Source organism: Musa acuminata, chromosome BXJ3-7 (assembly GCF_036884655.1).
Source record: "Musa acuminata AAA Group cultivar baxijiao chromosome BXJ3-7, Cavendish_Baxijiao_AAA, whole genome shotgun sequence".
Lineage (NCBI taxonomy): Eukaryota > Viridiplantae > Streptophyta > Magnoliopsida > Zingiberales > Musaceae > Musa > Musa acuminata.
Window position 1 is genome coordinate 36193868 of NC_088355.1, and position 25867 is coordinate 36219734.

Genomic DNA, 25867 nt, shown 5'->3' on the forward strand with positions numbered 1-25867 from the left:
AGTCTTATCGTTAGTTGATAAAAGAATAATTATCTAATATATGTAATATGTTTTAAAACGATCAAAATTTATGATACAATTATCTTTTGGGCCTCCAAGTTGGATCCACTCAAAGATATACATTGCAAGATCTAAAGATTATAAATATGTTAGATTAATTATATATTATCTCATATAATTAATTATTTTTAACAGTCAAGATTAAATTCTTATCTTTATGAAAGTAAAATATTTAATTTCGTTATCTTAATATTTTTTTTTATTTTTTATCTTATAAAATTATCTTTTTAATTTTATATAAGCATATTTCAGTTTCATAAGTATAAATATTTTAATATAATTTTTAAAAATATAAAAATAAAAATATTAAAGATTAGTAATATATAAATATAATTTTTAATCATAGATTTCTCTATAGGATAAGACAAATGATGAAATACATATTTTGTTCTTAAAAATCTAATTATAACGTTTTTAATCATGTTTTAAATTGTCTCAGTCTCTCAGATTAATACATCAAATTATTATTTTTCCTCTCATTCCAATTCCAATAATGCTTATTCTTGTCGTGTTCACCCCAGGCCAAACCAGCTCAATAATTCGAGCTCATCTTTCCCACATAGCCTCCCTCTTCTCACTGCACGAAACCAAAGAATCCATAGCCACATCCAACCCTGTGTTTATCTGCAACTTCACAGCTCCCCAAGAATTCCAGATCTCCCACTGCTCACCACCATGGGCTTCAGCTCCAAGGCCATGGCAGTCTCCTCCGCCCCCCTTAGCGTCTCCCGAATCCTCTGGGAGTCCCTCCACCTCCCCATCAAGTCTGGTCAACTCCTCTTTCCCCTCATCCTCTTCTCCCTCCTCTCCTCTTCCCTCTTCTTTTACTGCTTCTACTCCATCGCCCCAATCCCCCTCGATTTAGTCTCCAAGATCTCAATCCTCATCAAGGAAACAAAGCACCGCCCTCCCAGCCTCCTCCTTGACATCGAGAGGGACCTCAAAGACTTCGCTGGCCTGGCATCTGTGATCACTCTCTTCTTCTTCTTCTGCTACTTGTTCCTTGAGCTGGCCACCCTGTACACCTTTGCCATGGCTCACATCGACATTGACTTGACGCCTAATGACCTCCTCCTCCGGATCTCTCGCCGCTGGTACCAAACTATGATCACAAGGCTCTATATAGTCCTCCTCGCCATCGGCATCGGGATCCTGTCTTCGCTCGGTGTTGCCACCGTCTTGTTGGAGGCCGATGTCTCAAGACCTGTCTTCAGATTTGGCGTGAGCTTGGCGATCCTCTCATTTCTTCTGTATCTTTATCTGTCGACCCGATGGTCGATGAGTCTGGCGATCACCGCCGTGGAGGAGACGTGGGGGATCGGCGCGTTGTCCTGGTCCGTGGAGCTCTACATAGGCAACAAGAAGCGAGGGATGGTTCTCACCCTCATGCTGTTGGTCGTCAAGGTGGCGATCTACGGCGCATTTGCTGCGGTCATCATGGCTTCATGGCCACCTCGGTCCAAGGAGACGCCAATGGGGATCGGATGCATCATCGCGGCCGTGAACGGGTTGTGGGACCTGTACTCCATGGCCGTGTACACCGTGTTCTACTACGAGTGCAGGAAGAGCCATGGATTGGACTGCGCTGGCTTCTCTGTTGCTCCTGTGACAGTCAACGCAATGCAATGAGATCCGGGCTACTACAAGACGCTTTTCGTGTGTGTCCATTGTGCCTTGATCTTGTTGTTATAGTGTCATATTACAATCTTATTGTGTCAAATAAGTAAATGGACATGCACCAGTTTTGGAGTATCAAGTGTTCATACATCAATGAAATGAGATCTACTGCTGGATTTGGATTGTTGCTGCACTTTTGCTGTTCTATATCATCAACTGACCAACTATTGCGGCTTAATATTTTTTCTTATGCTGGTTGGTCCTGCATGCTTTCAGCTTAATTGTCTTTGGTAGCATTTATTTTTTATGCTTCTAATTTTATTTCTTTCTTTTCGAATGGAAAAGAGATAATAAAGTCTCTGTCAGATCTTTAGGTTATGTCCACCGAATTGCTAACTATTATCACTTTTGTACATTTGTATCATTTGTTTTGTGATGCCTATCAAACCATGGTTCAACATCATCCGTATGTACCATCAGAGCCACAAAAAACTGAGATAAACTTGATAGAAATCTGGCCTTGTTTATGCTGGAAAATATAATAAAGAAGAGGATGATAAAGGCTATCGAAATAAGATAAAAAATATTATAGAAAATATATTTAGGTTTGAAACGTGTATAAATGCTTTCTTAAAAATAATATTTATGTCCTCTTCTCAACAAGAATTACTATAAGTTTGATATAAATAGTTTTAATGGATATGGTAAACCTTTAGAAGATATGTATTGAGTAAATAATAAAAAAATTTCAAAGAAAAATTAGAGAATATATAAATAATCATAATTTACTCTTAAATACTTATTTATAAATATTTTTATAAAAATATAATTTTTAAAAAGTAACTATCAAAATAACTAGAAAAGAAATCACCTTTTTAAATAACTTATTTTGAAAAGAAACCTTTTTTTTAATTTGACCAATTTATAACAATCCTTCACAGGTTCAAATTTGAATTTGTTTTTCAAATGATTAAATAATATTTATGAATAAAGTAATATAATTTTTAATTTGAATATTACCTTAGCGTAAACATCACAAATTGAAGCCGAAATCATAAATAGTATAAAGGTTTTGAATTTATTATTCTAAATGACAACATCGATGGTGCCACACATATAAATATAATAATATTATATTTCTCATAAATTCTCACTTAATCTTAATATGGCCTTAGGCTCAACCAAGTTTATGAACTTTTATAAGAAAAACTCCAACTCTCAATCGAAATGGCATCACTTCTAAGTTCATGTAGGTGAAGTTCTTATAGTATCTTTATCACTCTTTTGAGATACTTATCTTAACTAGACTGAACTTCATTAAGAATATAATTAACTCAATCAATGACAATTAGCACTTTAACAACTTTAGATAGGACTAGTAAAATATTTCAAAATACTGAACCACTTCGTATATTAATGACTTGTTCTTGCTCTTTGAATTCTTCATTACTCATTTCATAATGTTGAATAGGATTGCTATCATTAGTGGATCTTTTATTCAAGGAGTTTCAGCCTTGTCCATTTTGGTGTTGATCTTATAACTTCTCTTGTAAGAGGTTTGGTGAACGGATCAACTAAATTCAAGACACATAAGTCTTGTAAGAGTCTAAGACTTATGTGTCTTAAATTTTCATTATATATTTCACTATATACGTGAGTTAAAATAGCTTGAGTATCACAAAGTATAGAAATTGAGTTCACACTCTTAGAAGTTAATGAAATTTTTAATAAAAAAATCCCTCAAACATTCAGCCTCATTTTCTGCTTCTATTAAAGTAATAAATTTCGATTCCATAATTAAGTAAGTTATACACATTTGTTTCTTATTCTTCTAAGAAACAATACCACCTCCTAAGGCGAACACCCAACCAATAGTGGATTTATGTCAATATATCATTCTAAAATAGAAAGAAATTTTGAGTATTACTAGGTCATAATCTTTGGTCCATTTAAGGTACCCAAGAACTCTTTCAAAGAGTCTTCCAATACTCTACATTTGGATTGCTAGTAAATCTACTCAATTTACTAATTGCAAATGCTGTATCAGGTCTTGTATACTATGTTGCATAAATAAGACTTCATATAGTACTTAAATATTCTAATTAAGCCACCATTCTTCTAATATTCTTAACTAATTTGATACTTGGATCAAATGAGGTATTTGGTTTTTTGATTTTTAAGTAACTGAATTTCTCTAGTACTTTCTCTACGTAATAAGTTTGACTCAAAACATATCCCATATTATTTTTTTAACCTTGATACCTAGTATAGTATTAACTTGCCCAAGATATTTCATTTTAAATGTTGAAGATAAAAATCTCTTTATTTCTATAATACCTTTGATGATGTTGCTCACTATTAGCATATCATCGTCATAAAGATAAACTATCATCGTATAGTCATTATAAGTTTTGAGATAAACACATTTATTTGTAACATTGTGAACAAATATATTAGAAAGAATTATTGTATCAAATTTCTTATACCATTGTTTTGGAGTCTACTTTAAACCATACAATGACTTAATAAGTTTACACACTTTATATTCATTTTTTGGTAGAATAAAACCTTCAGGTTATTCCAAATATATCTCCTCATCAAGATCTTCATTTAGAAATATCATCTTGACATCCATTTGATAAACATAAGGATCAAAAATTGATGCTAAAGAAAAAATAATTCTAGTAGATATGATCCAAGCCACATGAGCATGTGTCAAAATAATATATTCCTTCCTTTTGTCGAAATATTTTAGCAACTAATATTGCTTTAAATATTTAGAGAGTATATGTGTATGATACTTCCTATAAAATATCCATTTATAACTAATAGGTTTAGAGGAAAAATGTAAGTCGATAAGTTCCCAAGTATGGTTTGACATAATAGAATCCATCTCATCATTAATAACATCTTTCCAGAAAGTAGTATCACGAGAGACCATAACTTCTTTAACGTTTTAGGATCATCTTCCACTTATAAAACAAGAGAAATTATTATTAAAACTCTAATTAGTTCCTTTTACAAGGTAAAAGAAAATCATTTGAGAATCATTCTCATATGATCTTAATATTTTTACTTTATGTATATAAGTGATTCTCCTTAATTGATGAGATTGCTCTCCAACCTCTTGTGAACTTGATTGATATCCAATCAAAGGAATATTATGTTACCAACCTTTTGAGATGACTCTTCACTAGTTGAAGGATGAATATTATTACTTGAAGTTAATAAATGTTCAAAGAACTCTACATCTCGATATTCTATTATGATATTAAACTCTAAATTAAGAAGTCTATAAGCTTTGCTATTTGAGGTATAGCCTACAAAAAACACATTTGATTCTTCTAGGTCTGAACTTTGTACTTTGATGATCATTATTCTTGCAAAATGGAGACACTCTCACACTTTAAAATAACTAATATTATATTATCTTCCTTTCTATAACTCATAGGGAGAGATCTTATTTTTTCAGAGGGAATTCTATTTGAAATATAACATAGATCCAATAAAGCTTCTCTCCACAAATTATAAGATAATTTAGCATGCAACAACATAACATTAATTATAAGTTATATTTTTCTTTTTGCTAATCCATTTTGCTCGGGTGTTTTAGGTATTGAACATTTATAAATTATGTCGTTGTTTACAAAATAAGTTAAATTCATTATGAAAGTATTCTCCTCCTCTATCACTTCTTAAAACTTTAATTTTCTTCCCTAATTGATTTTTAACTTATGCTTTATATACCTTAAAAGCATTAAAAATATTATTTTTATATTTCAATAAGTAAACATATGTGAACATAGACATAGCATCTATAAAAGTAATGAAATATCTATTACTTCCTCTTGTTAATATGTCATTTAATTTATATATATTAGAATGTATTAAGTTTAACAAATTAGTATACTTTTCAACATTTTTAAAGAGTTTCTTCATCATTTTTAATTTAACACAAATTTTATATTTATTAAGATCATCAAAATAATAATTTATTAAGCCACACATAACCATTCTTTTAATGGAGCTAGTTCCAATATGTGCTGATATATCATGTAATAATAAATAAAAATCAACAATATAACTAAAAATAATATCTTTATTAAATTTAGATAATTTGACTATTTTCTTAGCGGAATAGCCTTTTGTTCTATTATAAGATAGAATTAACTTTTCGGATTCAAATACAGATTTAATTCTAAGTTTACCACATTAGTAAGAGTGACTTTCTTTTCCGAAGTGAAAGTGAGTTCCACATTTTCTTGTCAATCACCTTCGAATGAACTTCATTTTCCATTTGAATCTCTTGCTCATATATGACTTCTTTGTAAGTCTTGAAGAGTATCTTATCATAACAAACATGGATGATAATATAAATATCATACCACCAACCATAAACCTTACCAAATATGACATTCACTTTGCTCACCATAGTGATTGTATTATCATCTCCTTCAACGGAGTTGACTTCCGATTTTTTGTTTTTTTAAAATTTACAATCCCTAACAAAATGACTAAGTTTTTTATAAAGAAAACAACCTTTACCCTTTTACTTCTTAAAATTTTCTTGATCTCTTTTGGGGCCAAAATGATTCTCCTTATTTTGCTTGTCTTTATTGGAATTATTAGGCTGATTTACAGCATTTGCTTTCATATTGTCAAAAGAGTTATCACTCTTGTCTATCATCTTCGATTTATCCTTAATTCTAAGATTTTTGAATTTGCTCTAAAGTGATATAGTCATGCAAAATCCTATTCCTATACCCTTTCCAAGATAAAGGCAACTGGACTATTATAGCCTCTATTTGAAAAGGTTCCTCGGTATTATATTTGAATTCCAAAATATTTCAAAATACTTTTTTAGATGATTCTACTATATAAAGATCATAAAGTCGATCCAAAAAAATATTGAGAATATGTCATCTACATATAACTTTATTTTCATTTATGTTCTTTTGTTCCTTTATCTGTGTGATTGTTGGTTGGATTAGAAATTGGTTGAAGATTTGGATCAAAGTATATAGAAGATCTTTAAAACAATCAATATAAACTTCATTTTGTCTTACCAACACCTAAAATTTGTTCCATCTAAATGATCTAAATAAATAAAATCTTTATTCAATAATTCGATGGTATTTATGGCATGAATTTGAATTTGTCTAAACTCACAAAATATCAATTTTAGATTATTAAAAAATATAATAAAGAAGAGGATAATAAACACTATGGAAACCAATAACAAACATAAGATTAAGAATACTATAGAAAATATATTTAAGCTTTGAAGCATATATAAACATTTTTTCAAAAAAATAAAGGATATCTAATTCAATACTTGCAGAGTTATAAAAAAGAAGAAGAATCTAAAAAAGATATTATTCATAATTTACTCTAAGTATCTATTTATAGATGTTTTCATTAAAAACATAATCTTTTGAAAAATAACTATCAAAATAATTATAAAGAAAATCATCTTTTCAAATAACTTTCTTCAAAAGAACTTTTTTTTTATTTGAACAATTCATAACAGTTTATGTTGTGTTACTGTGACAACCTACTCCACCCTGCAGTAGTGAATTGGCATCGAGTAAAGAGGTGGTTCTGACTTCACCCAGCAGCAAAAATTGAATTCCCCACCTACTTTTGGGCTTCAGTGTTACTTCAGATTACATTCAGTAAATGTTGATGGAGTTACAGTTTAGTACAATCAGATGGCATAATCTACCACCTATCAATCCATGTCCATCCCTCTGTTTTCTACCTCGCAATCCATGCTCATCCCTTTGCTGAACTTGTAGGCAAAATCAAGAATTGTAGCTCTTGAAGGGATATTATTATTACTGTATCAATAGATGAAAAAAGATTTAAGGAATTCAAAATGGACTTCGATAATTATTAATATATCGACATACAGAAAGAGTTCACGAGGAAGTCCATAGAAAAAGGGAGTCTTGAGGAAAAAAAAATATAGAAAAGTTAAGAAGCTTCAAATACGATTTGCGAGCTCATTGAGAAAAGACTCGAATCCAAAATTTTAAGTCCTTTTGAAATAAATAAATAAATTGGATTTTCCTTTAGTTTATTCGGTCTTAAATAGCATATATATTCAAATATGACAGAAAGAATTTTGGGTCATTTGAATTTAAAATTGGAGTAATTATTTAGAGAGAAAAATCCTGTCTGCCATAAAGATATTATTGATGGTCTTTTAGTATGAATCATATTTTCTCTGTGATAAAAATATTTGTGATTATTATTTCATTCTTGTGCATCATATAGAATTTTAGCTTCTAGGTTATTACAAACCAAGAAGAAAACTAGCAAAACAAAGAATAGCAAAATCACAGAGCATGCAAATCCTTAATTGGCTTAGTGAGAGTAATCTTACAATCTTATATACATACATACAAACATACATTCATATATATATAAATATATACACATATATGTATATATATACATATATGTGTATATATATATGTATACATATATACATATATATACACACATATATACATATACACACACATAAATTTACATACATACATACATACATACATACATATATATATATATATATAGACCATTTTATTATTAAAGATGAATTTACTATGTTTGTGAACAATATGAAAGGTAAATGCTGTTATGTAGTAAATTTTCCATTACAAACTCAGAAATAAATTTATGCCAAATACTGTACATATTCTGCACATGACCTTGGCTGCCTCCATTTTTTGTTTCCCATCCTTAAATTGTCGAGGAAACAATCTCTTGTAATCACTTCCTTTGAAGACATCATGCTTACATGTAAGCACAAGCAATCAAGCAGCCAAATGTCTCACTTTGTTCTGAAATTAAGAAAACAAAATGATCTATTGACAGAATATAGGTATCTCTTAAAAGGAATCAGATCTTTCTTTTAGTAAACAAATACAATCAGATTTAATTAATGCAGGAGTCCTCATCTTCTAATTACATAGTTTTTTCCACAAAAAAGCCACATCAGTTGTCTTCACTGCCAAATGATGCATGAATTATTTGTGGAGCAGCAATTAAACAACTTACAAGTGATAATGGAATTGCAGGCAGAGTTGGATTTACTGAAGGCCTTGTCAGAAATTTGTGTGAGCATGATAAATATGCATGAACTCATGGAAAGTTCTAATTTATTGCTAACTGGGGTAATGCGTTTATTTACTTTTCCTTCCTACTCTCAAAGTTCTCTTGTAATCTCCCTTGTTCATCTGCTAGCAAATATTTCAGTATTAAAGGTGTCCATATTTATTTGGTTTTGGGCTGAACTTAGTAATGTGTTTACTGGACAAATTGGTGTTTAGAAGTGATACTTTTGAGTGATTAAAAAACAAATGTCATTTTACTTTTCATGTACACAATTCTAATCTAAACACTTGGCTGCTACTTTTTTTGAACACTATAAACATGTTTATTGCAATTATCATAGTTGGTGCTTACAGCATTATCTTATAAACCTGGCAATTATAGTGCAGTCTTTAGGTCTATCTTTTGTGATCTAAAATATTTTCTAGCTAGTTAGCAATACAGATGCATGGCTATATTTGATATTTTCGTAGTAATAAAATCTCCTATTGTCATAATATTAAGAATTTGAATAATCAGAATATCGTGTGTTAAAGAATTATGATATCATAAGACTTGGAAATGCATATGGAAAAATAATAAAAAGATTTATGATCTTGCGGCCTCTTCTTTCGGTGGAAACTGGCTTGAGAACGAAATTTGCTGATCATTGGAAGATCATGATGGAACAAGATGCAGTTATCGCGCATGGCCTTGCAAAAGTGGGAGTGCAAGGATGAGGAAGGTGATGAAAGAAACAATTAGCTGTCTCGTGGCTTCATTTAGATCAGTGAAAACAGTGCCATGGGAGCACTGATGGTCTATTATTTTTCACTCCAAGTTGAAGTTGAAGTGGCATTTAGGTGTTTGACATTTTCTGGACATATGAAGATGATGGTTTCTGTCTGCTAAAGTTCATGATGTGGAGTTTGCTTTGCTGCTTCAGAGCCATGGGGTTGGAAGTTCGCATCTATGGTAAGAGGATTTGACATGAGACGGGAAAATACTCAAGAGTCCAGAATGCTGCACAAAGCTTGTTTCGGCCCGTCTTCTCTCCTTCAACCTCTCTCAGAACCCAGCAGACCTTAGCTTACCATCATCTTCCTTAACGAAATTTACAACTTGTAATGGGTCAGACTTAATCCAGTTATGAGTAAGATGTAGAGTAGCAGCAGTGTTGAGTCTCACCAGCATTGCCAAAGCTTCTGCTATCAGAGGGTTGGAAGCTTCAGTAGTTCCTCCACCAAGCCACATCAGAGTATTGGAAGAGCTCCTTGTTGGGAACCCAACGCCTACAAGAATGGTCCCTATTGCCATGCTAAGGCTAGGAGCAGGAGGGGGACGACTATTGAAGGGGAAGCGACGAGCATGGGGAGGGACGGAGACAGTGACCAATTGCCTCTAACCCTATGGGAAGTCACTGTAGCAGGCTGAGGACGATAGAAGTTTGCGGACCTTCGATGACGTTGCCGCCACCCTTACCGAGGGAAGAGGGGTTAGTGGGTTTGGAGTTGACAGGAGCAAGTCCATTTCGAGGGACAATAATTGGAGGTACAGTGTGATAGATGAGATGGGGATGTTAATGGATCGGATTCGGGTTTATTGGCAAACTCCTCTCCTGAGGCGACTTTCGGATCTTGGAGGGCACCCCATCGGGTCAAATCCAATTATGCACAGCAGTTTCAGAATCAACGGATTGATTGGATTGAGGGGTGGCGTGATTGGGTTGTTTGTTACACCTCCAGTTGGGCTGCTTCTGGAGTCTGACCCACGGGTCGTCTCCTACCTCTCGTTGGTCTTCAGGAAACCTGGAAGAAGCTATTGCAAGTGGTTGAGAAGGTTCTGACAAGGAAGGGGAAGAGTAGTGGTCTGTCCTATGGGAAAGTTCTGAGAAACTCGAGGGGAAATGTTTCGTGTGGAATTTACCATAGAGGGAGTTTCTCTGTTCCTCCCAGGCAGGGATGAGCTCCGTCGGGTCGAGTTCTATAGTTAAAGACGATAGAGACTGTATTTTCAGCTATTTAACTTCAAGGGCAATCTCAAGTCTCCACGCTCCCACGCCATGACCACCTCGGTTTTGCAGAGTTGCTCAGAGAGGAGGGGGACCATAAGGGGAGGCCTCAGGATCAGAGAGTCACGGGGGAGGCATAGGGGCCGCGGATGAGGTGCTGGAGACAGGGGTGTGGGTGGGAGGCTGGGAGAGAGTTCCATCAACGGGGGAGGGAGGAGGTCGCGGTGCACGGGAGGAAGGATTCGTCGGAGGGAAAGGGTCTGGAGGCTCAGACTCCGGCTCCATTTGTCTCTCAGCTATCCATCCCCGGTAACTCTGGTCCACCTGAAGAAGAAATCACGTGGTGAATGCAACAGCTTGCTGCCTCCATGTCTCAGTCCCCCAACACGAGCATGCCTTCGCCATCCATGGCCTACTGAGCTCGGCTAAGAGCGAAGTAGGATTCCGGAGGTAGAAGTTCGCATGAAGCACCAGACGACCACAAAACACTATTTGTCGCCGTCGGCATGATTAGTGGGTCACTGGCGATTTACTCGCGCATGGCCACGAAGACGACCGTCGCGCTTCCTCGACGTGGGCCTATAACAATGGACGGACTCGCAGTCGTTCACCAGTGTCACTCGTATGTTTGTCGTTTGAGCGGTCCGTGTCTGCTCCTTGATCCTCGCCGGAGCTTACGCAGATGCTGGCGAATGGTAGGTGCATCGTGACAGTAAATTAATGAAGCAAGTTGCAGGCTATTACTTCACCTTCACCTGCATTTTGTTCTTTCTTCAATCCTAAAGGTAGAAAAATAAGTATATCTTAAAGGTAATTGTGCCTATTGTTTAAGCCGTTGATTAATCTGCCGACACTGTCCAAGGCTAAGTTCCAATGGCCAGTCATCATCACCAAAAGGAACGAAAAGGGCACAGCAACTACTAACAGGAAACAAAGTGTGGAAAAAGCAGCAGTAAAAAGGGCCATGAAGGCAACTGAGAAGTGACTCTGTCTTTGGCTGTAGAATAAACTGAATGAACTCAAATATACACATCAGAATTACATGATCTGAAAACATTCAAACTCTGTCAGCATTTGAAAAGAACTGCAGGAGCCAAAATTTTCAGTCATCAAGTACAAATGGCCTTACAGAAGTTACATATTGATTGAGAAAAAAGAATGTAGCAGAAAGATCTGAGATGACGAGGTCGACAAGAATCTTATATATGGTCTTATTGCTCCAATGTGAGACGGCAATTTGCAGTGTAGTGTGTCAAAGATGACGAACTAGTATTTAGATTGGAATCTCTTGACTGATACTTGCATATGGTATAATAGTTTGCATGCCTTCGTGTTTCTCTTCTGTATGGTTGACCACAACCATTCTTCACCTTCTCAGTTGATCTGCTCCCCGATGAGATCGAGCCCCACGAGAAGGAACGACACACCTTGGAAGAGAAGGAAGTAGAAGTGAATTCCCTGAGCAGACAACAGGCTGCGAGCTGCGGCCACCAGGAGGAGGAGCGCAAGAGCTAACTCCTTCTTGTAGATCTTGTTCGTCTTCTTGACAGCAGGGGTAGCAGCAGCTCTCTGTTCTTGTTCCTTCAATCTGTTCAGCTCACCGAGTCCGCCCTCTGATGCTCCTCTGTAGAGCGTCGGAAGAGCGAAGCTCTTCGACTCCCTCTCCGCTGCCTCCAACAAGTCCGACTCCGATGACCTGCCTGTTTTCTTGGTGACCACCCACTCATACGAACTCCCCAGCTGGCACAGGCCCGAGACCATGGCATTGAACTTCGTGACGGACATTGTGTTCTCGAAGAGAAGGTAAGGCACAATGAAAGGGAAAGATCTCAGGGCAGGGAGGATATTGAGGATGGACATGAGGACAGGCACGTAGCAGATTACCCAAACGGGTAGCTCAGCCTCGGGGACGAACATGGAGAAGGGGAGAATTACGCAGAACAATGTGAAAGAATAGAATGGAAGGATCAGCTTCCTCAGCAGGAAGAACAACAGGATCAAATTTGCTTTCTTCCATATAGATATCTGCAGAAGTCGTCATTCTGATCTCTTAGACATGCATTGCAGACACATTAAGCTGGTTCAATTTCAGGGAAACGCCAACCTTTGAAGCGATGATGTCCGGAAGGCATAGACGAAAGAGCTGCATCGGGCCGGAATGCCATCGGTGCTGCTGCTTCCGGTAAGCCTCGTAGGATTCTGGGATTTCACACAGGACCTGCCTCCTCACACAGAGATAGCTGAATGATTTCATGGAATGATGGAAGAAACATGACACTACGAGATCGATTTGGTTTGGCTACCTTGACATCGTTCAAGAACATGAACTTCCAACCCTTGAGGTGGGCACGAACAGCAATGTCCATGTCCTCTACGGTTGTCCTCTCGAGCCAACCTCCGGACTCCTCCAATGCTTTGATCCTCCAAACGCCCGCAGTCCCATTAAACCCGAAGAAGTTGCAGAAGACTCCATTCACCTGCTGCTCCACCTCGAAATGGAAGCAGAGGTTGATGTACTGGAGACGAGTCAACAGGTTCTCATCCCTGTTCACGAAGCTCCACCGTGCCTGGACTAATCCGAGCTCAGGATTTCCCTGGAACACAAATTAATGCACAGCTAGCATCACTCGAACTCGCCCTTCACACCAATCAAGAACTACTGGATGTGTTTACCTTAAAATGTGGGATGGTGAGCTTGAGGAAATCAGGGTCTGGTTGGAAGTCTGCATCGAATATCGCGACGAACTCGTAGTTCCGGACATAGTGGCAGCTCATTGCTGATTTCAGATTCCCAGCTTTGTAACCAGTCCTAACCATTCGGTGCCGATAGACGATGTTTACGCCTCGCTGACTCCACTTGGAAACCTCTGCTCTGATCAAGAACTGGATGGATTCGTCATCGGAATCATCCAGCACTTGAACCAGCAATCGGTCTTTAGGCCAGTCGATTTGGCAGACAGCAGAAATCGATTGCTCGTACACCTGACAAATCCAAAAACTTAGGAACATCAACTGAAGACATCGCATAGATATGGAGCTGAAAACTGGAATTTGGCTCATTACCTCCCTCTCATTGCACATAGGAATCTGAACGAGGACCATGGGATACTGGTACTCGGGACCATCACCTGACTTGAATGGATCCTCATCTATCCTTGGTTTTATCTTGTTCAACTTGATCCAGAAGCAACCCAGGCACAAGATCATCCTATCTGCAGACTGTATGATGAACAGAATTATGCAGATGTAGGACAGTATCTGAATCGGGTAGGCGATGTAGTCAGCTCGGAACGAGAGCCACGAGAGATACGCCAAGTGCAGCCATCCTTGAACCTCGATCTTCTTTGGCATGTGCAAGTTTTCTGGGAGATGCAAATTTGGCTTCGGGAAGTGCCATCCATTTCTGTAAGCAACAAGCTCAAAGGTAAAAGCTATTAGAGACAACGCCAAGAACATCCTCAAGAGCTTCAACAGCAGCCTGGCTTTGCGAGGCTTGTCGCTCTGCGCCTCCGCTCCTTGCCGCGAGACCAGCCTTCTCTTGATGACGCCAAGCAAAGTCCAGAGTGCCGCCGCCACCCAAGCGACGCAACCCACGGCGCGGTGAGCCTTGAGGAGCAGCACCCAGGTGAACTGCTTGGCGTTCTTCCCTCGGTCCTTGTCCATGGATCGGAATGATTCTTGTTCATCATCGGGGCCATCGATCTGGAGCACCGAATAGTTAGGATTCTCCATCGTCACCACCACTGGGGTGCCTTTCCGCGAATCCTTTACCCACCAGTCAGAAAAATCCGACCTTGGAGCCATTGCCACCTTCCTGAAGGGTAACCCAACCCAGCCCAAGAAAGTGGAGAAAAAACAGTGGACCAGAAGACACCTTGACAGACCAAAATCTAGAAATGGAGCATCCCGTCAAATTCTAACATCAAAATTTGATTTTGAAGCAAGAAACAAAGAATTCAGCACAGCTTCCTGCATTCCACATCGAATGCAAGTGAGAACTGGAGAGCAGACAGCAAGAGGAGCCAGGTTTAAATGTCTTCTTCCTCCCCTCCCACAAGGCAACAACATACAGGAGAAGGTTATCTGCAGTTGTAAAGCTCGAATGCATGTGGGTGTTATTCATTGTCTCGAACAAGCAAACGCTCCATTCCTTTCAACTTTCCTGATGCATCCATGGGCGGAATGTGACGGTATTTACTCCGCCAATTTCCCGTACCAAATACATGTCACTCATATATATATCTGCGTAAAAGAGATAAAAAAGAGAGATGACAACTCACAGATTGTACTCCCAACATATCAGGATCGCAGGCGACTTCTAAGAAGCCTCAGGAAATGGTGAGAGGACGATCACCTCAGTACAAGTAGCTCAACAACGCCGTAGTGATCTCCCAACATGAACTGTATCAGCTAAAGGGGAACTGAATAAATCAGGCAACAGCTGGCGATGTTTAATGACTAGCAAATGGAGAGCGGTGAGAGAGGTGGGATGCTTTACAGAGACTACACTCCAAGCTCATCTTTTAGTGATTTGGGGGAGGCAAGTTAAAGATGGCAGCACAGCCTCCAGTGTTGCATCTCCTTGCTTGCTGAAAGAGACAAGGACAGGGCACCAGCGGATGGCAGTAACACAAGTAGGAAGTTTGGTGAGAGGTCTTTTAGCAAGACAAGTATCACCATTTCTCTCTCTCTCTCTCTCTCTCTCTCTTTGAATTAGAAAGATGGAGGACAGCCTCCTCTCCCCTGATTAATATACTTGGACTTTAGCTTTTTTTTTCCTTTTTCCAGATAATTTATTGGAAGCTTTAGCTTTGATTCGAAATGGTGACACCAACCCAGATAAAATATGAAAGCATATCTCAATGAACAACATGGCAATCTTACATGGTAAAGAAAATGTGTGGCTTTTCTTGCAAAAGAGAAGTCGGATTTTGATGACAATTAGGACTGCTTGGATTTGTTAGACAGTTTCTTGTTCTTTTGTGTTAGGAGAAACATCTTAATCTTATCTAGGAAGACAACACCATTACATTTTAAAGCAACAATAAACACATTGGAAATTTGGTTCTGTAGCTTCAGGATTTAATCTCCATCACATAATAAAATATAATGTATTAATAAAATTCCTCCAAAAGCCAGCTTATGGAGTTTACATAAGAAAAATTTTGGAAGATATTATTTTATATGAGTCTAATCTATCTGTAAAATAAGATTAAAAAAATGATTTTAATTACTAAGCACACATTTTATTAATTGATAAATACATATGAGTTTATGAACTAATTTTATGACAACTCTATCGATGAGTGTCATCTATTTGTGAAATAATTCACAAGCTTATAACTTTTCATGAGTTTATGAATGAGATTATCTATGAACTTACTATTGAATTGTTCATGAGATTATATAATTTACTTAAGTATAGAACTTTTAAATTAGATGAATTAATTAGAAAAACATGGAGCTTCTCATGAACAATTGATTTACTTACACCCCTAATCCTAATTGTGGTTGTGTGCAAACTGTACCATAGAAACTAATCAAACTATTACATCAGTTAAGTTGATTAAAATTATAATAAAAATCAATATGATTTTATAAATTGAAAAAATAAAAATAATTATACCCCTATGAATTATTCTAATATGTAGTCTTCAAATAACTAAAATTTTCATCATACATAATAATATTTTAACAAAGGAAAGAACACTGCAAATCTAGAATTAATAATGAAGAATCAAACCTACATGGTCAACTGGTTTTTGTTCATATTGTGTTGAGCATCAAAGTTACTTTCCGACAGTGACCAAGAAACCACCACCACCTAAGCCACTATTAATTGGAATGGAAACAATGTTGTTCTTCCAAATCATCACCAAACATAAATCTTAAAAAAAGATTGGTATTATCTATTTATTTAATTCTGATTTTTTATAGGGCACCATGAAAAGACAGCTCAACTACATGCTAACTGAAGGACATAATTCCTTTGTCTTAGATGTTCATGGCTCATTTATTGCAACAGCAGTAATTGAACCTTCATGATTCATTTTTTTGTTTTCTTCTATATTTCCATATTGCATAAATCTCTTTTGTAGATTTTTTTTTTTCATGGTTGAACTGAAGTTGATCAGCTTAATGACAAAAAAAACAAAAAAAGGAAAGCAAAAAGGCTATTTCTGTTCTTGTGTTACTTCATTAACCAGAATATTGTAAAAGGATAAAAAACCAGATAAAAAGTAGGAAAAAAACTCCAAGTAGATAATGTAATATACACCAAAATTTCCATATTTGTTAAGTAAACTGCCACATAATTAACTTCTACAAGAAGATTATTATTGTTAAATGAAGAAATCTACAAAGGGGAAACAATTTTTTATTATACTACTCATAGTTGAAGGATGTGGTTGTACCTTAATAGGATTACTTTATTCATAGAGGATCAAGGTATGAGGTTTATGACTAGAAGAAACTTCTTGTATCAAGATTGCAATATATGCTTGCAGATTTGCAATGATCTTTCTGGTCTTTTCCAAGTCATAAAAATTGGTACTTTGTGAGCTCCAATAGATCATAATGCAGAAATATGCAATTAGCTGATACATTTTTTTATCAGATTAGTGTTTCTCAGATCAGCATATTTCTTGGCAGCCACAAGGCAAACAGGAATATTTGGAGCCATTCACTTGGTGTCTAATGAACATCTCAAATCATGGACAGTATTCTGTTCCCAAGAAGAAACATTTCAGAAGACATCACTGACATCTATCCTTCACCAACTGTTGTCTAATGGAAATGATGTTTGACCTTAACAGTCAGCTATTCCCAAGGGGAAAAAAAATCATCATAATCTAACATAGAGATTTTTAATGTTTTTATGATTCTTGGACAACCAACAACCTGATTATTTATGCTTTGTTGCATGTAGATAAAAGTGTGAAGAAAGGTACTTTAACTCAGATGTGATACAAGACTCTTTCAATTATAGAGCTGCATTCACCTTAAACTAGGCTTTAGATGATGGGGACTCCTTGATCTCATTCAAGTCTTCTCTCAATGATTTTTTTTTTCCTTGAGGAAAAAGAAGAAAAACTAGGGTGATTAGGATTGACCCATTAGCTGGATTGTGTCCTTGTAGCTTAAGAAATTAGAGACCTGTTGTTAACCAGCTCAATAATTTTTACTGTGCATAATTCTCTCAAAAAATTATGGATGTTGGAATTTCTATAATAATAATAATAATAATGATAATTTGGGAATGTTATTTATCTTTCTTATATATAATAACAACTACAATGGATTGTAGCAAAGTCCAATAAGTCTCCATCCACTTGACTGTTATTTTATGTATAAAAATTCATATATATAGCTTGTGATGACTATAACATTGAACTATTTCTTAAATAGTAGTAATGAAGTATTAGTTGGGTGGAATGATTCATTAGTCTTAAAATACCTTAGTAATTAAGTTATTGGGTGGAATGATACCTTAGTCTTAAAATTACTTACTTTAATCCAAAAATGAAGCACGAAATTTTATATTTATGATTAATCTTAAACCTTTCAAATCATGCTGCTAATACAAACTATAATATCATTTTCCCCCCCCCAAAACAGTGACTTAATAGGAGCCTAATAGCTTCCTTACATCTCAAGATGTTTGTGAGAGAAATATCATAGCTAACCTAATGCATACATACCACGCGATAGTCTTAATATTATATGAGTATACATTTATGCATTCTTAATATTATGCCAGAAATACTTATAAAATCTATAAAATAATATTTCGATTTCACATATATCTTTTACTTATATCCTATAGTAAGTCAGTATCTCCATCTATCATTTTCATCAATCATGTTCTTCATAAGAAAATAAAAAAAAAAGAAAAATCAAGGATTTGTTTTTGTGATCGAATTGGTTCCATCAATCGGATTTGGGTCCATAATCTCCCGTTGGTGCAACCCGTCCGAACCGTTCAATAATTTTCGGAGTCACTTCCTGCGGCCCGTACCCGCTTATAAGGATCCGACTCCTGCAGCATCGTTGCGGTTTCGAACCCGGGTTATTTTGAACGAGTTTGGTGATCCGAAACCCGCTAACGACCATCTTCGGGCCCTAATTTTGACACCAAAACCGCGAGCGCCCGCACAGGGGTTTCCGCACGGCCGCCTTCCTCCGAGCTCGGCAGTGGCGAAGCGGAGCCTCCGAGGCTCTATCCTTCGATCGAGGACGAGAGTGGAGCAGACAGAATGTGGAATTTGGCCCGTGTAGCGTGGAATCTGCGGCAGTCTCGGAGACTGTCCTTTGCGATTCCGCCTTCCATCTCTGCCACTCAAATCGATCCGTCGTTCTTTAAGGTTCTTCTTTGTCTTTCTCTGTTGCATCGATTCGTGACGGTTTTTGTTTAGGATTTTACTTGTAAGGTTTAAGGCTGAGATGATCATGCATTGTGTTTATGGAATGAATGAGTGTTCTTTTGCAGCGGGGTTTGCCTTTGACCACATGTAAAGGTTTTTCCACCCTCGAGACTCAAGAAAGTGGAGGCCTGATTCCGTCGGAGTTACTAACAAAGAAGAGTGTTCTTAGGCCAGATCGTGATATAGGTAACATCTTTTTTCCCTTGTTGTGGTGGTGTCGTGCTTTGGTACTTATATTGCTGCATTATCGTACTTTACATTTGTTGTGATACTTTAGCATATCATTGCAATTGCCAAAAGAATCCATTTTCTTCAATTCTGATAATCCTGCATGCGTAGCAGTTATCATCAAGGATATCAGTTTTTAGTGTTGTCAATGAAACCAGTTGCATTTGATCGTACATCTGATGACTTAGAATTAGACTTATCAATAAATTTTATATGCCAAAACCATACATCTTCATCGGATACTTGAAATTTCTAATAAATGGGGTATAAGCCACAGGGTAAGTTAGAGAAATATTCTATTGCTGATATTAAATACGATAACTTATGGAGAGAAGAGGAGAGTAGAGGGACCTCTGTTTGTTTTGATGTGAGGAGATTAGAGAAATGAAATGCAATATTTTATCTCGTTTAGTTTGGCGTGAATCAAGTGTATATAAGGAAGAATTTATTTCAAAGGATACATCATCTGCCCAATTTCATTCTCTTGTCCCTAGTTATCTCCACCTAAATAGGTCAAAGAACTTTGATAAGTCGGATTTCTCATGAAACAAGTTATATTGTATTGTGTAGCTATATCATTGATTTTCGTGAAAAAGTCTCTTCAGTTTAGACATGTTCTACAGTTATTGCTCGTCTGTTATAATCAATAAAAAGAGTCACTTGTATTCAGCATCATCAATAATCATTTACATGTTGTATTTAGCATCAGCAATAATCATTTAACTGTTGTATCTTCCTTTGGGATCTCAAGTGTCATTTTTTTTAGCCACCTGTTAGCAGTAATTTTCATAGTCTTTTGACCTAAATGTGCTTAGTTTCGGATGGAGGTTTCTTCTCCTTATTTTTCTGTTTTACATCTCCTGTGAAATATGAATTTGTCCTGTAGGGCAATATGCAGACTTAGTTACTAGAGTGACAAATTTTCATGGTGAGGATAAGGGCTTCATGGTTTTGGCTGGTGATGTTTTCGATGTGCCTATTAGGAAGGATATTATCCACCGTGTTGTAAGGTGGCAGCTTGCTAAACGACAACAGGTAATCTACAGCATTCAAATTTTTAAATCAGCTGCACATTACATTCCTCATTGGTCTTGATACCGGTGCTTGTATATAAGCTTAGTATTACTCATTTTAATACTTGATTATCGTGGATCTAATCTGTCATCTGAAAATATTTTTCTTTGTAAGTAGAACTACTAACATTATTGACCAATGATGTAAATTTTATATTTAAATTCTCTGCTAATAGGTGGATGATCTTTTTTGGCATGCAAAAGATATTTCGTAATTATCATACAATTCAATGTTGTATCATGATAAAAGGACAATATGGGCTGTCACTTTACAATTGACTGTAGAGATCTGAACTGTTTGTTCCTTGTCATACTGGATCCACTGGTTATAACATGCCCTTAGTTCTAGTTGCTTTTGTTTCAAGATAGAAACAACCACCTCTACAGGAGAGCTACTCTTTTTCAAGGGAGATTAGTGCCTCAAGAAGAGCAAGAGTGGCAGAGAGAAGAGAAAGAAGGTCGGGGAGGAAAATGATAAGATCTCTTAATGCTAGAACTGAAATAATGAAGTCTCAATTATGTCCAAGATGCTTATAATACTCTTAGCTCTTATGTTGTTTTTTTACTATACTAACGATATATGGAAAAGGCAGCAAAATATCCTTAAAATACTTGTTCCTCTTATTTTTCTTTTCACAAATTTCCCAAGTGCATTTCCTATAATTGTTGGTATGTTTGGGGGATGATTTGTTACCCAAAAGGGCTTTCAGCACCTTTGTCCTGAGTCAGATAGGCATATGATAGCTCCTATCTTGATTAGGACACTTGCTCCCTCAGCTTTCCATTGGACATTGAAGCTTGTTTTCTTCCATGGCTTCAAGTTTATACTTGGCATTTTTTTTGTTAGATTAAAACAACAATAGATAGGATTTCAAAGCTGGATTGGGTGTGTTTAAACATCAGAAACATGCTGGAGTTCCATGGAAGCTTGGGTTCCATCATAGCTCACCATAAGAAACGCCCAAGCTTATCAATCAAACTTCTGAATAAGCTTTAGGGGTTATGAATGGGTCACACCAAGGTGAATTGGCTTCTTTCTGATACCTTGGCCCCACCAAGTGGCTTCAGATATGTCTCTGTTTATTTGCATGTGGATGTATACTTTTTGTGGATGACTGAAATGAATCATGCACATCATCTGCATGAAGATTTGCAGCATGACTTGTACCATCAAAACTGAGATAATTATTCTCGGTTACATCTTACGTTCTCATTTTTGGTACTAACTTATTCAACCATTTGTTTCTTCACATCACTGCATATAATGTGTTTCACAGGGTACACATTCGACAAAGACTATCAGTGAAGTAAGTGGGACTGGTAGGAAACCATACAGGCAAAAAGGAACTGGAAGAGCTAGGCATGGGACTTTGCGTGGACCTCAGGTTATTTAAACTTTTCTTTTAGGATAAAATTTTAGCATCCCACTGTATGTGGCATGATTTAGAATTGTCTGGTTTTTTTGTTTCTCTAAGAGCAATGTTTTACCTAACCAAGTGCACATTAACAGTTTAGGCATGGTGCCATCATGCATGGGCCTAAGCCACGAAGTCATGCAATTAAGCTGCAAAAGAAGGTTCGGCGCTTGGGATTGAAAATTGCATTGTCGGCTCGAACAGCTGAAGGCAAGGTAAGTCGTTTCTTAATGATCTATCCATCTTTCCTTTACCTTTTGACCTTATTCTGATGGTTATGTTATTTCTTTTCTTTTCCTTGAATTTCTTGCTTTTTCTGTGTCGTGTGAGATAAAAGGTCTCAAAGATCTAACCTCTTCTGGAATTGAAATTACCTGCTGACAGGACTGACATCTTTTGTGAAAGAGAATTTGTGAAGATGTGAAATTAGAAAATCTCATTATTTTTAATCTATCAGGACCATGTGGTATGAGACAAAGGTTTCAATGATCTAACCTCTTCTGGAATTGTTAATTATCTAGCTAACAGGACTGACATCTTTTGTGAAAGTGAATACACGAAGATGTGGAATTAAAAAATCCCATCATTTTTATTAATCAGGACTCGGATGTGGGAATTATAGTCATCATTAAACTGGTTTACTATTCAAGTTGTCGTTGGCAGTAACTTCTAAATAGGTTAAAGCTTTTCATATAAAAGCTTTCCTGCATTATATTTGTCCATATATTGAACTTGTTAAAGGCAGATGAATCATAAGAAGGATATCAACAAATATGGCTGCAAATATATTGTTTATTATTATTACTATTATTATTATTATTATTATTATTTCCTTTAGATTATTGATTTGAAATACCTATATTTTATCTACAGAAATATTGAAGTTAGATTTACCAGTATAATTTAGAAGATTTAATGCAGTGTTTTTTAAAATGAGTATTTTAACTAACATGCATCAATATTAAGTAATGTACCTTGAGCTTTCTTGTTGTTATGTCTGTTCCCTATATTTTGCTACAAGGAACTAGTCTAATGATAATACTCCACAGCTTATAGTTTTCGAAGACTTGGCATTACCTAGCCACAAGACAAAGAATATTGTCAATTATGTTACCCAGATGGAAAACACGAAGAAGGTTTTGTTGGTGGATGGTGGTCCTATAGATGACAAGCTGAAGTTGGCGACAAGAAACCTGCATTATGTGAATGTACTGCCTTCAATTGTAAGTGATGATTTAATTTCTTCTCTCTGGCATCTGGGTTAAAATGAGTGGACAGTGTTGCAATCATGATTAACTGCACTACTTGTGCACTGTAGTTTGTTTTTATATGTTTGTCTCAACATTTTGTATCTATTTCATGGTTATTCAGGGACTGAATGTCTATAGCATCTTGTTGCATGACGTGCTCGTGATGACTCAAGATGCTGTTAACAGGATCGTTGAGCGGATGCATACACCCATTAACCGCTGATGCAATACCAATTAGAGAAGGAACTTCATGTAACCATTGCAGGAATTTTATGGATGAAATAAACCGTGGCTGACAGGGTGTCAGTTAAATTGTTCTTAAATTTTTTACTTTCGACTTGCCTAGTCTGCTGTACTGTCACCATACACATTGTCAAGCTGGCTTAGCAAAACGAACTTGACCTGCCATATGTGTGTGCTAGGTTAGCTTGAGACTTCCGAGATGGGTTTAAGCTTGTTGTAGATGCCTAATGGTTGGTAGATAAGAAGTGATTTACTTTGTAAACTGCTGCTGTTATTTCCACATTATTGATGTAGAATGAGGGTATTTTTTGGTTTGTTAGTGATGAGTTAACTCTGCTATGAGTGATTACACTGATTGAAACATGGTAGCAACCTCCTCACATAGATTATTTTCTTATCGTCATGGATGTGAACGATGCGGTGGAATTATTTTCTTATTGACATGAGCTTAGCTTTTTAGGGCATGGAATTAATTATCTTTAATGGTGTAGTATTCCAAATTACATGTAGTTGGCATAAATATTTTGATATAAAAAATGATTCCGTATACGTTCGTAATAGGATTAGAAGACATGACAAGTGCTGATGGCTTATTCTATTGGTACTCGACTGACTAGGAGTATTTTGAATGTACCAAGAGGCAAATTGATATGCAATCACTGACACATCAAATATAGTTAATTATATATTATTCTATGTAATTAGTTATTTTTAGTATATTAATTTTTATATTTTTAAAAATTATATAAGGATCTCAATACTTGTGAAGGTGAAATATTTTAGTAAGATGAAACATGTAATAAATTGAAGTGTAGTAGAGCTAACATGTGTTCAATAGTAAATTCTATCAACGAATTGAAGCGTAGTAGAGCTAACATATGCTTAATAGTAAATTCTATCAACGTGATGATAATATGAGGAAAAACAAAATTAAATATTTTATTTTTATAAAATTAAATATTTCACTTTTACAAGGATCGAGAGACATATGCCATTATTAATTACAATCAAGTGGTTCAGATGAGGAAATAAATAAACAATGACATGTAATAACTAACACATCAAAATACTTAACCAAAAGTTAATGTAATACACTCATCAGACTCATATAAAATAATCATACACATTGTATATTTCTGATGTGGGATTAATGGGATGTTATAAATAATATAATAGAATCTTTTAAAAAAATAATAAGTTTTATGATAAATATTAATAAAATTTAAAATTAAAAATAAATCACTTGATATGATTTTTGCTAAACAAGATTGTGTATTTAGAAAAGAAAGCATTGGATTTATAAATAGTAGCACATATTGAAAGCCAACCAAATTTATAAAATGACCTACACTACATATATTTCCTAAAGTTAAATATATTTTTTATAAAAAGTTTGGCTACTAGCTACTTGCACATGCTCTCTTAAAAAAATAGTTATCTTAAATTAGTTTCCGTTTCTAAAGGAACGAATTTAACGCTAAAATGTATATGTACGAAGGACCCAAAGTTAAATGAGTACCTAAAATAAACTATTTTTCTTGTAGGTTTATCTTCAAAAATAATAAGCAAAAGATAATATTTTTATAGCAAATGCTCAAGATATATGATCGAAGATTCTATAAACTTCTCATAGCTCACTGGTTGAGATGAAGGATATGTTACTTTTAGAAACAATAACAAAGGAATAATGATTGGTATTAAAAATATTGGTAATAAAATAAATTTCAAGATGTGCTTTTCATATATTGTTTGAAATACAACTTAATAAGCATTAATCAACTTTTTGATAAGGGATATAATATTAAATTTAAATCTAATGCTTGTATCATAAAAATACTAAGTATAAATCAGTGATAACTTTAAGAAGTGATAATATTTATACTATTGATGTTTGATTTTCATAATGCAACTTATTTTTTAATTTTGAATGATAATGCATGAATTTTATATATGAGATTAGGATATACTAGTATGAAATTAATTTCATAAATTAGAACTAAAAAACTTATAAGAGTAATGCCTAAAATTAAATTTGTTAAAGATAAAATTTTTGATACACATTAATTAGGAAAATATATAAAAGGTAGCTTCAAACCCAAAAATTAAGTAGGCACATCTAGACCATTATAAATAATTCATATGGTTTTATTTAGATCTATTGATATTACAAGTCTAAGAGATAGTAAATATACATTTGTGATTATTGATGGCTATAGTAGATATACATAAACATATTTCTAGACACATAAAAATGAGTACATCAAATATCTTAATAAGTTGTATCAATAAGTTCAAACTAAAAAAGTTATGATGATTTCTTCTGTTCGTAATGACTAGGTGGTGAATTTAAAAATCTTAATTTTTAAAAATTTTATGATATGAATAGGTATGATCATACTTTCTCCACTTAAATAAATCTATAACAAAATAAAGTTGCTAAGAGAAAGAA

General features: G+C 35.4%; 3 protein-coding genes and 1 long non-coding RNA gene across 4 annotated transcripts; 3 read left to right on the plus strand and 1 right to left on the minus strand.

Moving 5' to 3' along the window:
- The first annotated feature begins 618 nt into the window (after window positions 1–618).
- LOC135642070 (uncharacterized) lies at window positions 619–1870 on the plus strand. Its single transcript, XM_065157861.1, has one exon. It carries the CDS (start codon window positions 736–738, stop codon window positions 1687–1689), a length of 954 nt encoding a protein of 317 aa, XP_065013933.1. The 5' UTR covers window positions 619–735; the 3' UTR covers window positions 1690–1870.
- Window positions 1871–11751: 9881 nt separating this feature from the next.
- LOC135643205 (probable xyloglucan glycosyltransferase 5) lies at window positions 11752–14590 on the minus strand. The gene is made up of 5 exons (XM_065159901.1): window positions 13850–14590; window positions 13460–13768; window positions 13090–13380; window positions 12891–13004; window positions 11752–12811 (listed from the first exon to the last, which is right to left on the minus strand). Exons 1-5 carry the CDS (start codon window positions 14588–14590, stop codon window positions 12161–12163), a joined length of 2106 nt encoding a protein of 701 aa, XP_065015973.1. The 3' UTR covers window positions 11752–12160.
- Window positions 14591–14837: 247 nt separating this feature from the next.
- On the plus strand, window positions 14838–15555 carry LOC135643206 (uncharacterized). Its single transcript, XR_010498173.1, has 2 exons — window positions 14838–14976; window positions 15090–15555. It is a non-coding gene; the product is annotated as an uncharacterized LOC135643206 (long non-coding RNA).
- Window positions 15556–18927: 3372 nt separating this feature from the next.
- On the plus strand, window positions 18928–23737 carry LOC135642581 (uncharacterized). The gene is made up of 7 exons (XM_065158837.1): window positions 18928–19149; window positions 19275–19395; window positions 20324–20472; window positions 21788–21895; window positions 22021–22140; window positions 22975–23148; window positions 23297–23737. Exons 1-7 carry the CDS (start codon window positions 19042–19044, stop codon window positions 23396–23398), a joined length of 882 nt encoding a protein of 293 aa, XP_065014909.1. The 5' UTR covers window positions 18928–19041; the 3' UTR covers window positions 23399–23737.
- The last annotated feature ends 2130 nt before the right edge of the window (window positions 23738–25867 follow it).

What these genes read in the sequence shown, in the direction of transcription:
- LOC135642070 (XM_065157861.1), top strand. Translation starts at nt 736, where the DNA reads ATGGGCTTCAGCTCCAAGGCCATGGCAGTCTCCTCCGCCCCCCTTAGC.
- LOC135643205 (XM_065159901.1), bottom strand. Translation starts at nt 14,590, where the DNA reads ATGGCTCCAAGGTCGGATTTTTCTGACTGGTGGGTAAAGGATTCGCGG. An exon ending in TCACCATCCCACATTTTAAG is followed by an intron (nt 13,381 to 13,459) that starts GTAAACACATCC and finishes TTTGTGTTCCAG; the next exon opens with GGAAATCCTGAGCTCGGATT. An exon ending in CGGACATCATCGCTTCAAAG is followed by an intron (nt 12,812 to 12,890) that starts GTTGGCGTTTCC and finishes CGACTTCTGCAG; the next exon opens with ATATCTATATGGAAGAAAGC.
- LOC135642581 (XM_065158837.1), top strand. Translation starts at nt 19,042, where the DNA reads ATGTGGAATTTGGCCCGTGTAGCGTGGAATCTGCGGCAGTCTCGGAGA. An exon ending in GGACTTTGCGTGGACCTCAG is followed by an intron (nt 21,896 to 22,020) that starts GTTATTTAAACT and finishes GCACATTAACAG; the next exon opens with TTTAGGCATGGTGCCATCAT. An exon ending in CTCGAACAGCTGAAGGCAAG is followed by an intron (nt 22,141 to 22,974) that starts GTAAGTCGTTTC and finishes AATACTCCACAG; the next exon opens with CTTATAGTTTTCGAAGACTT.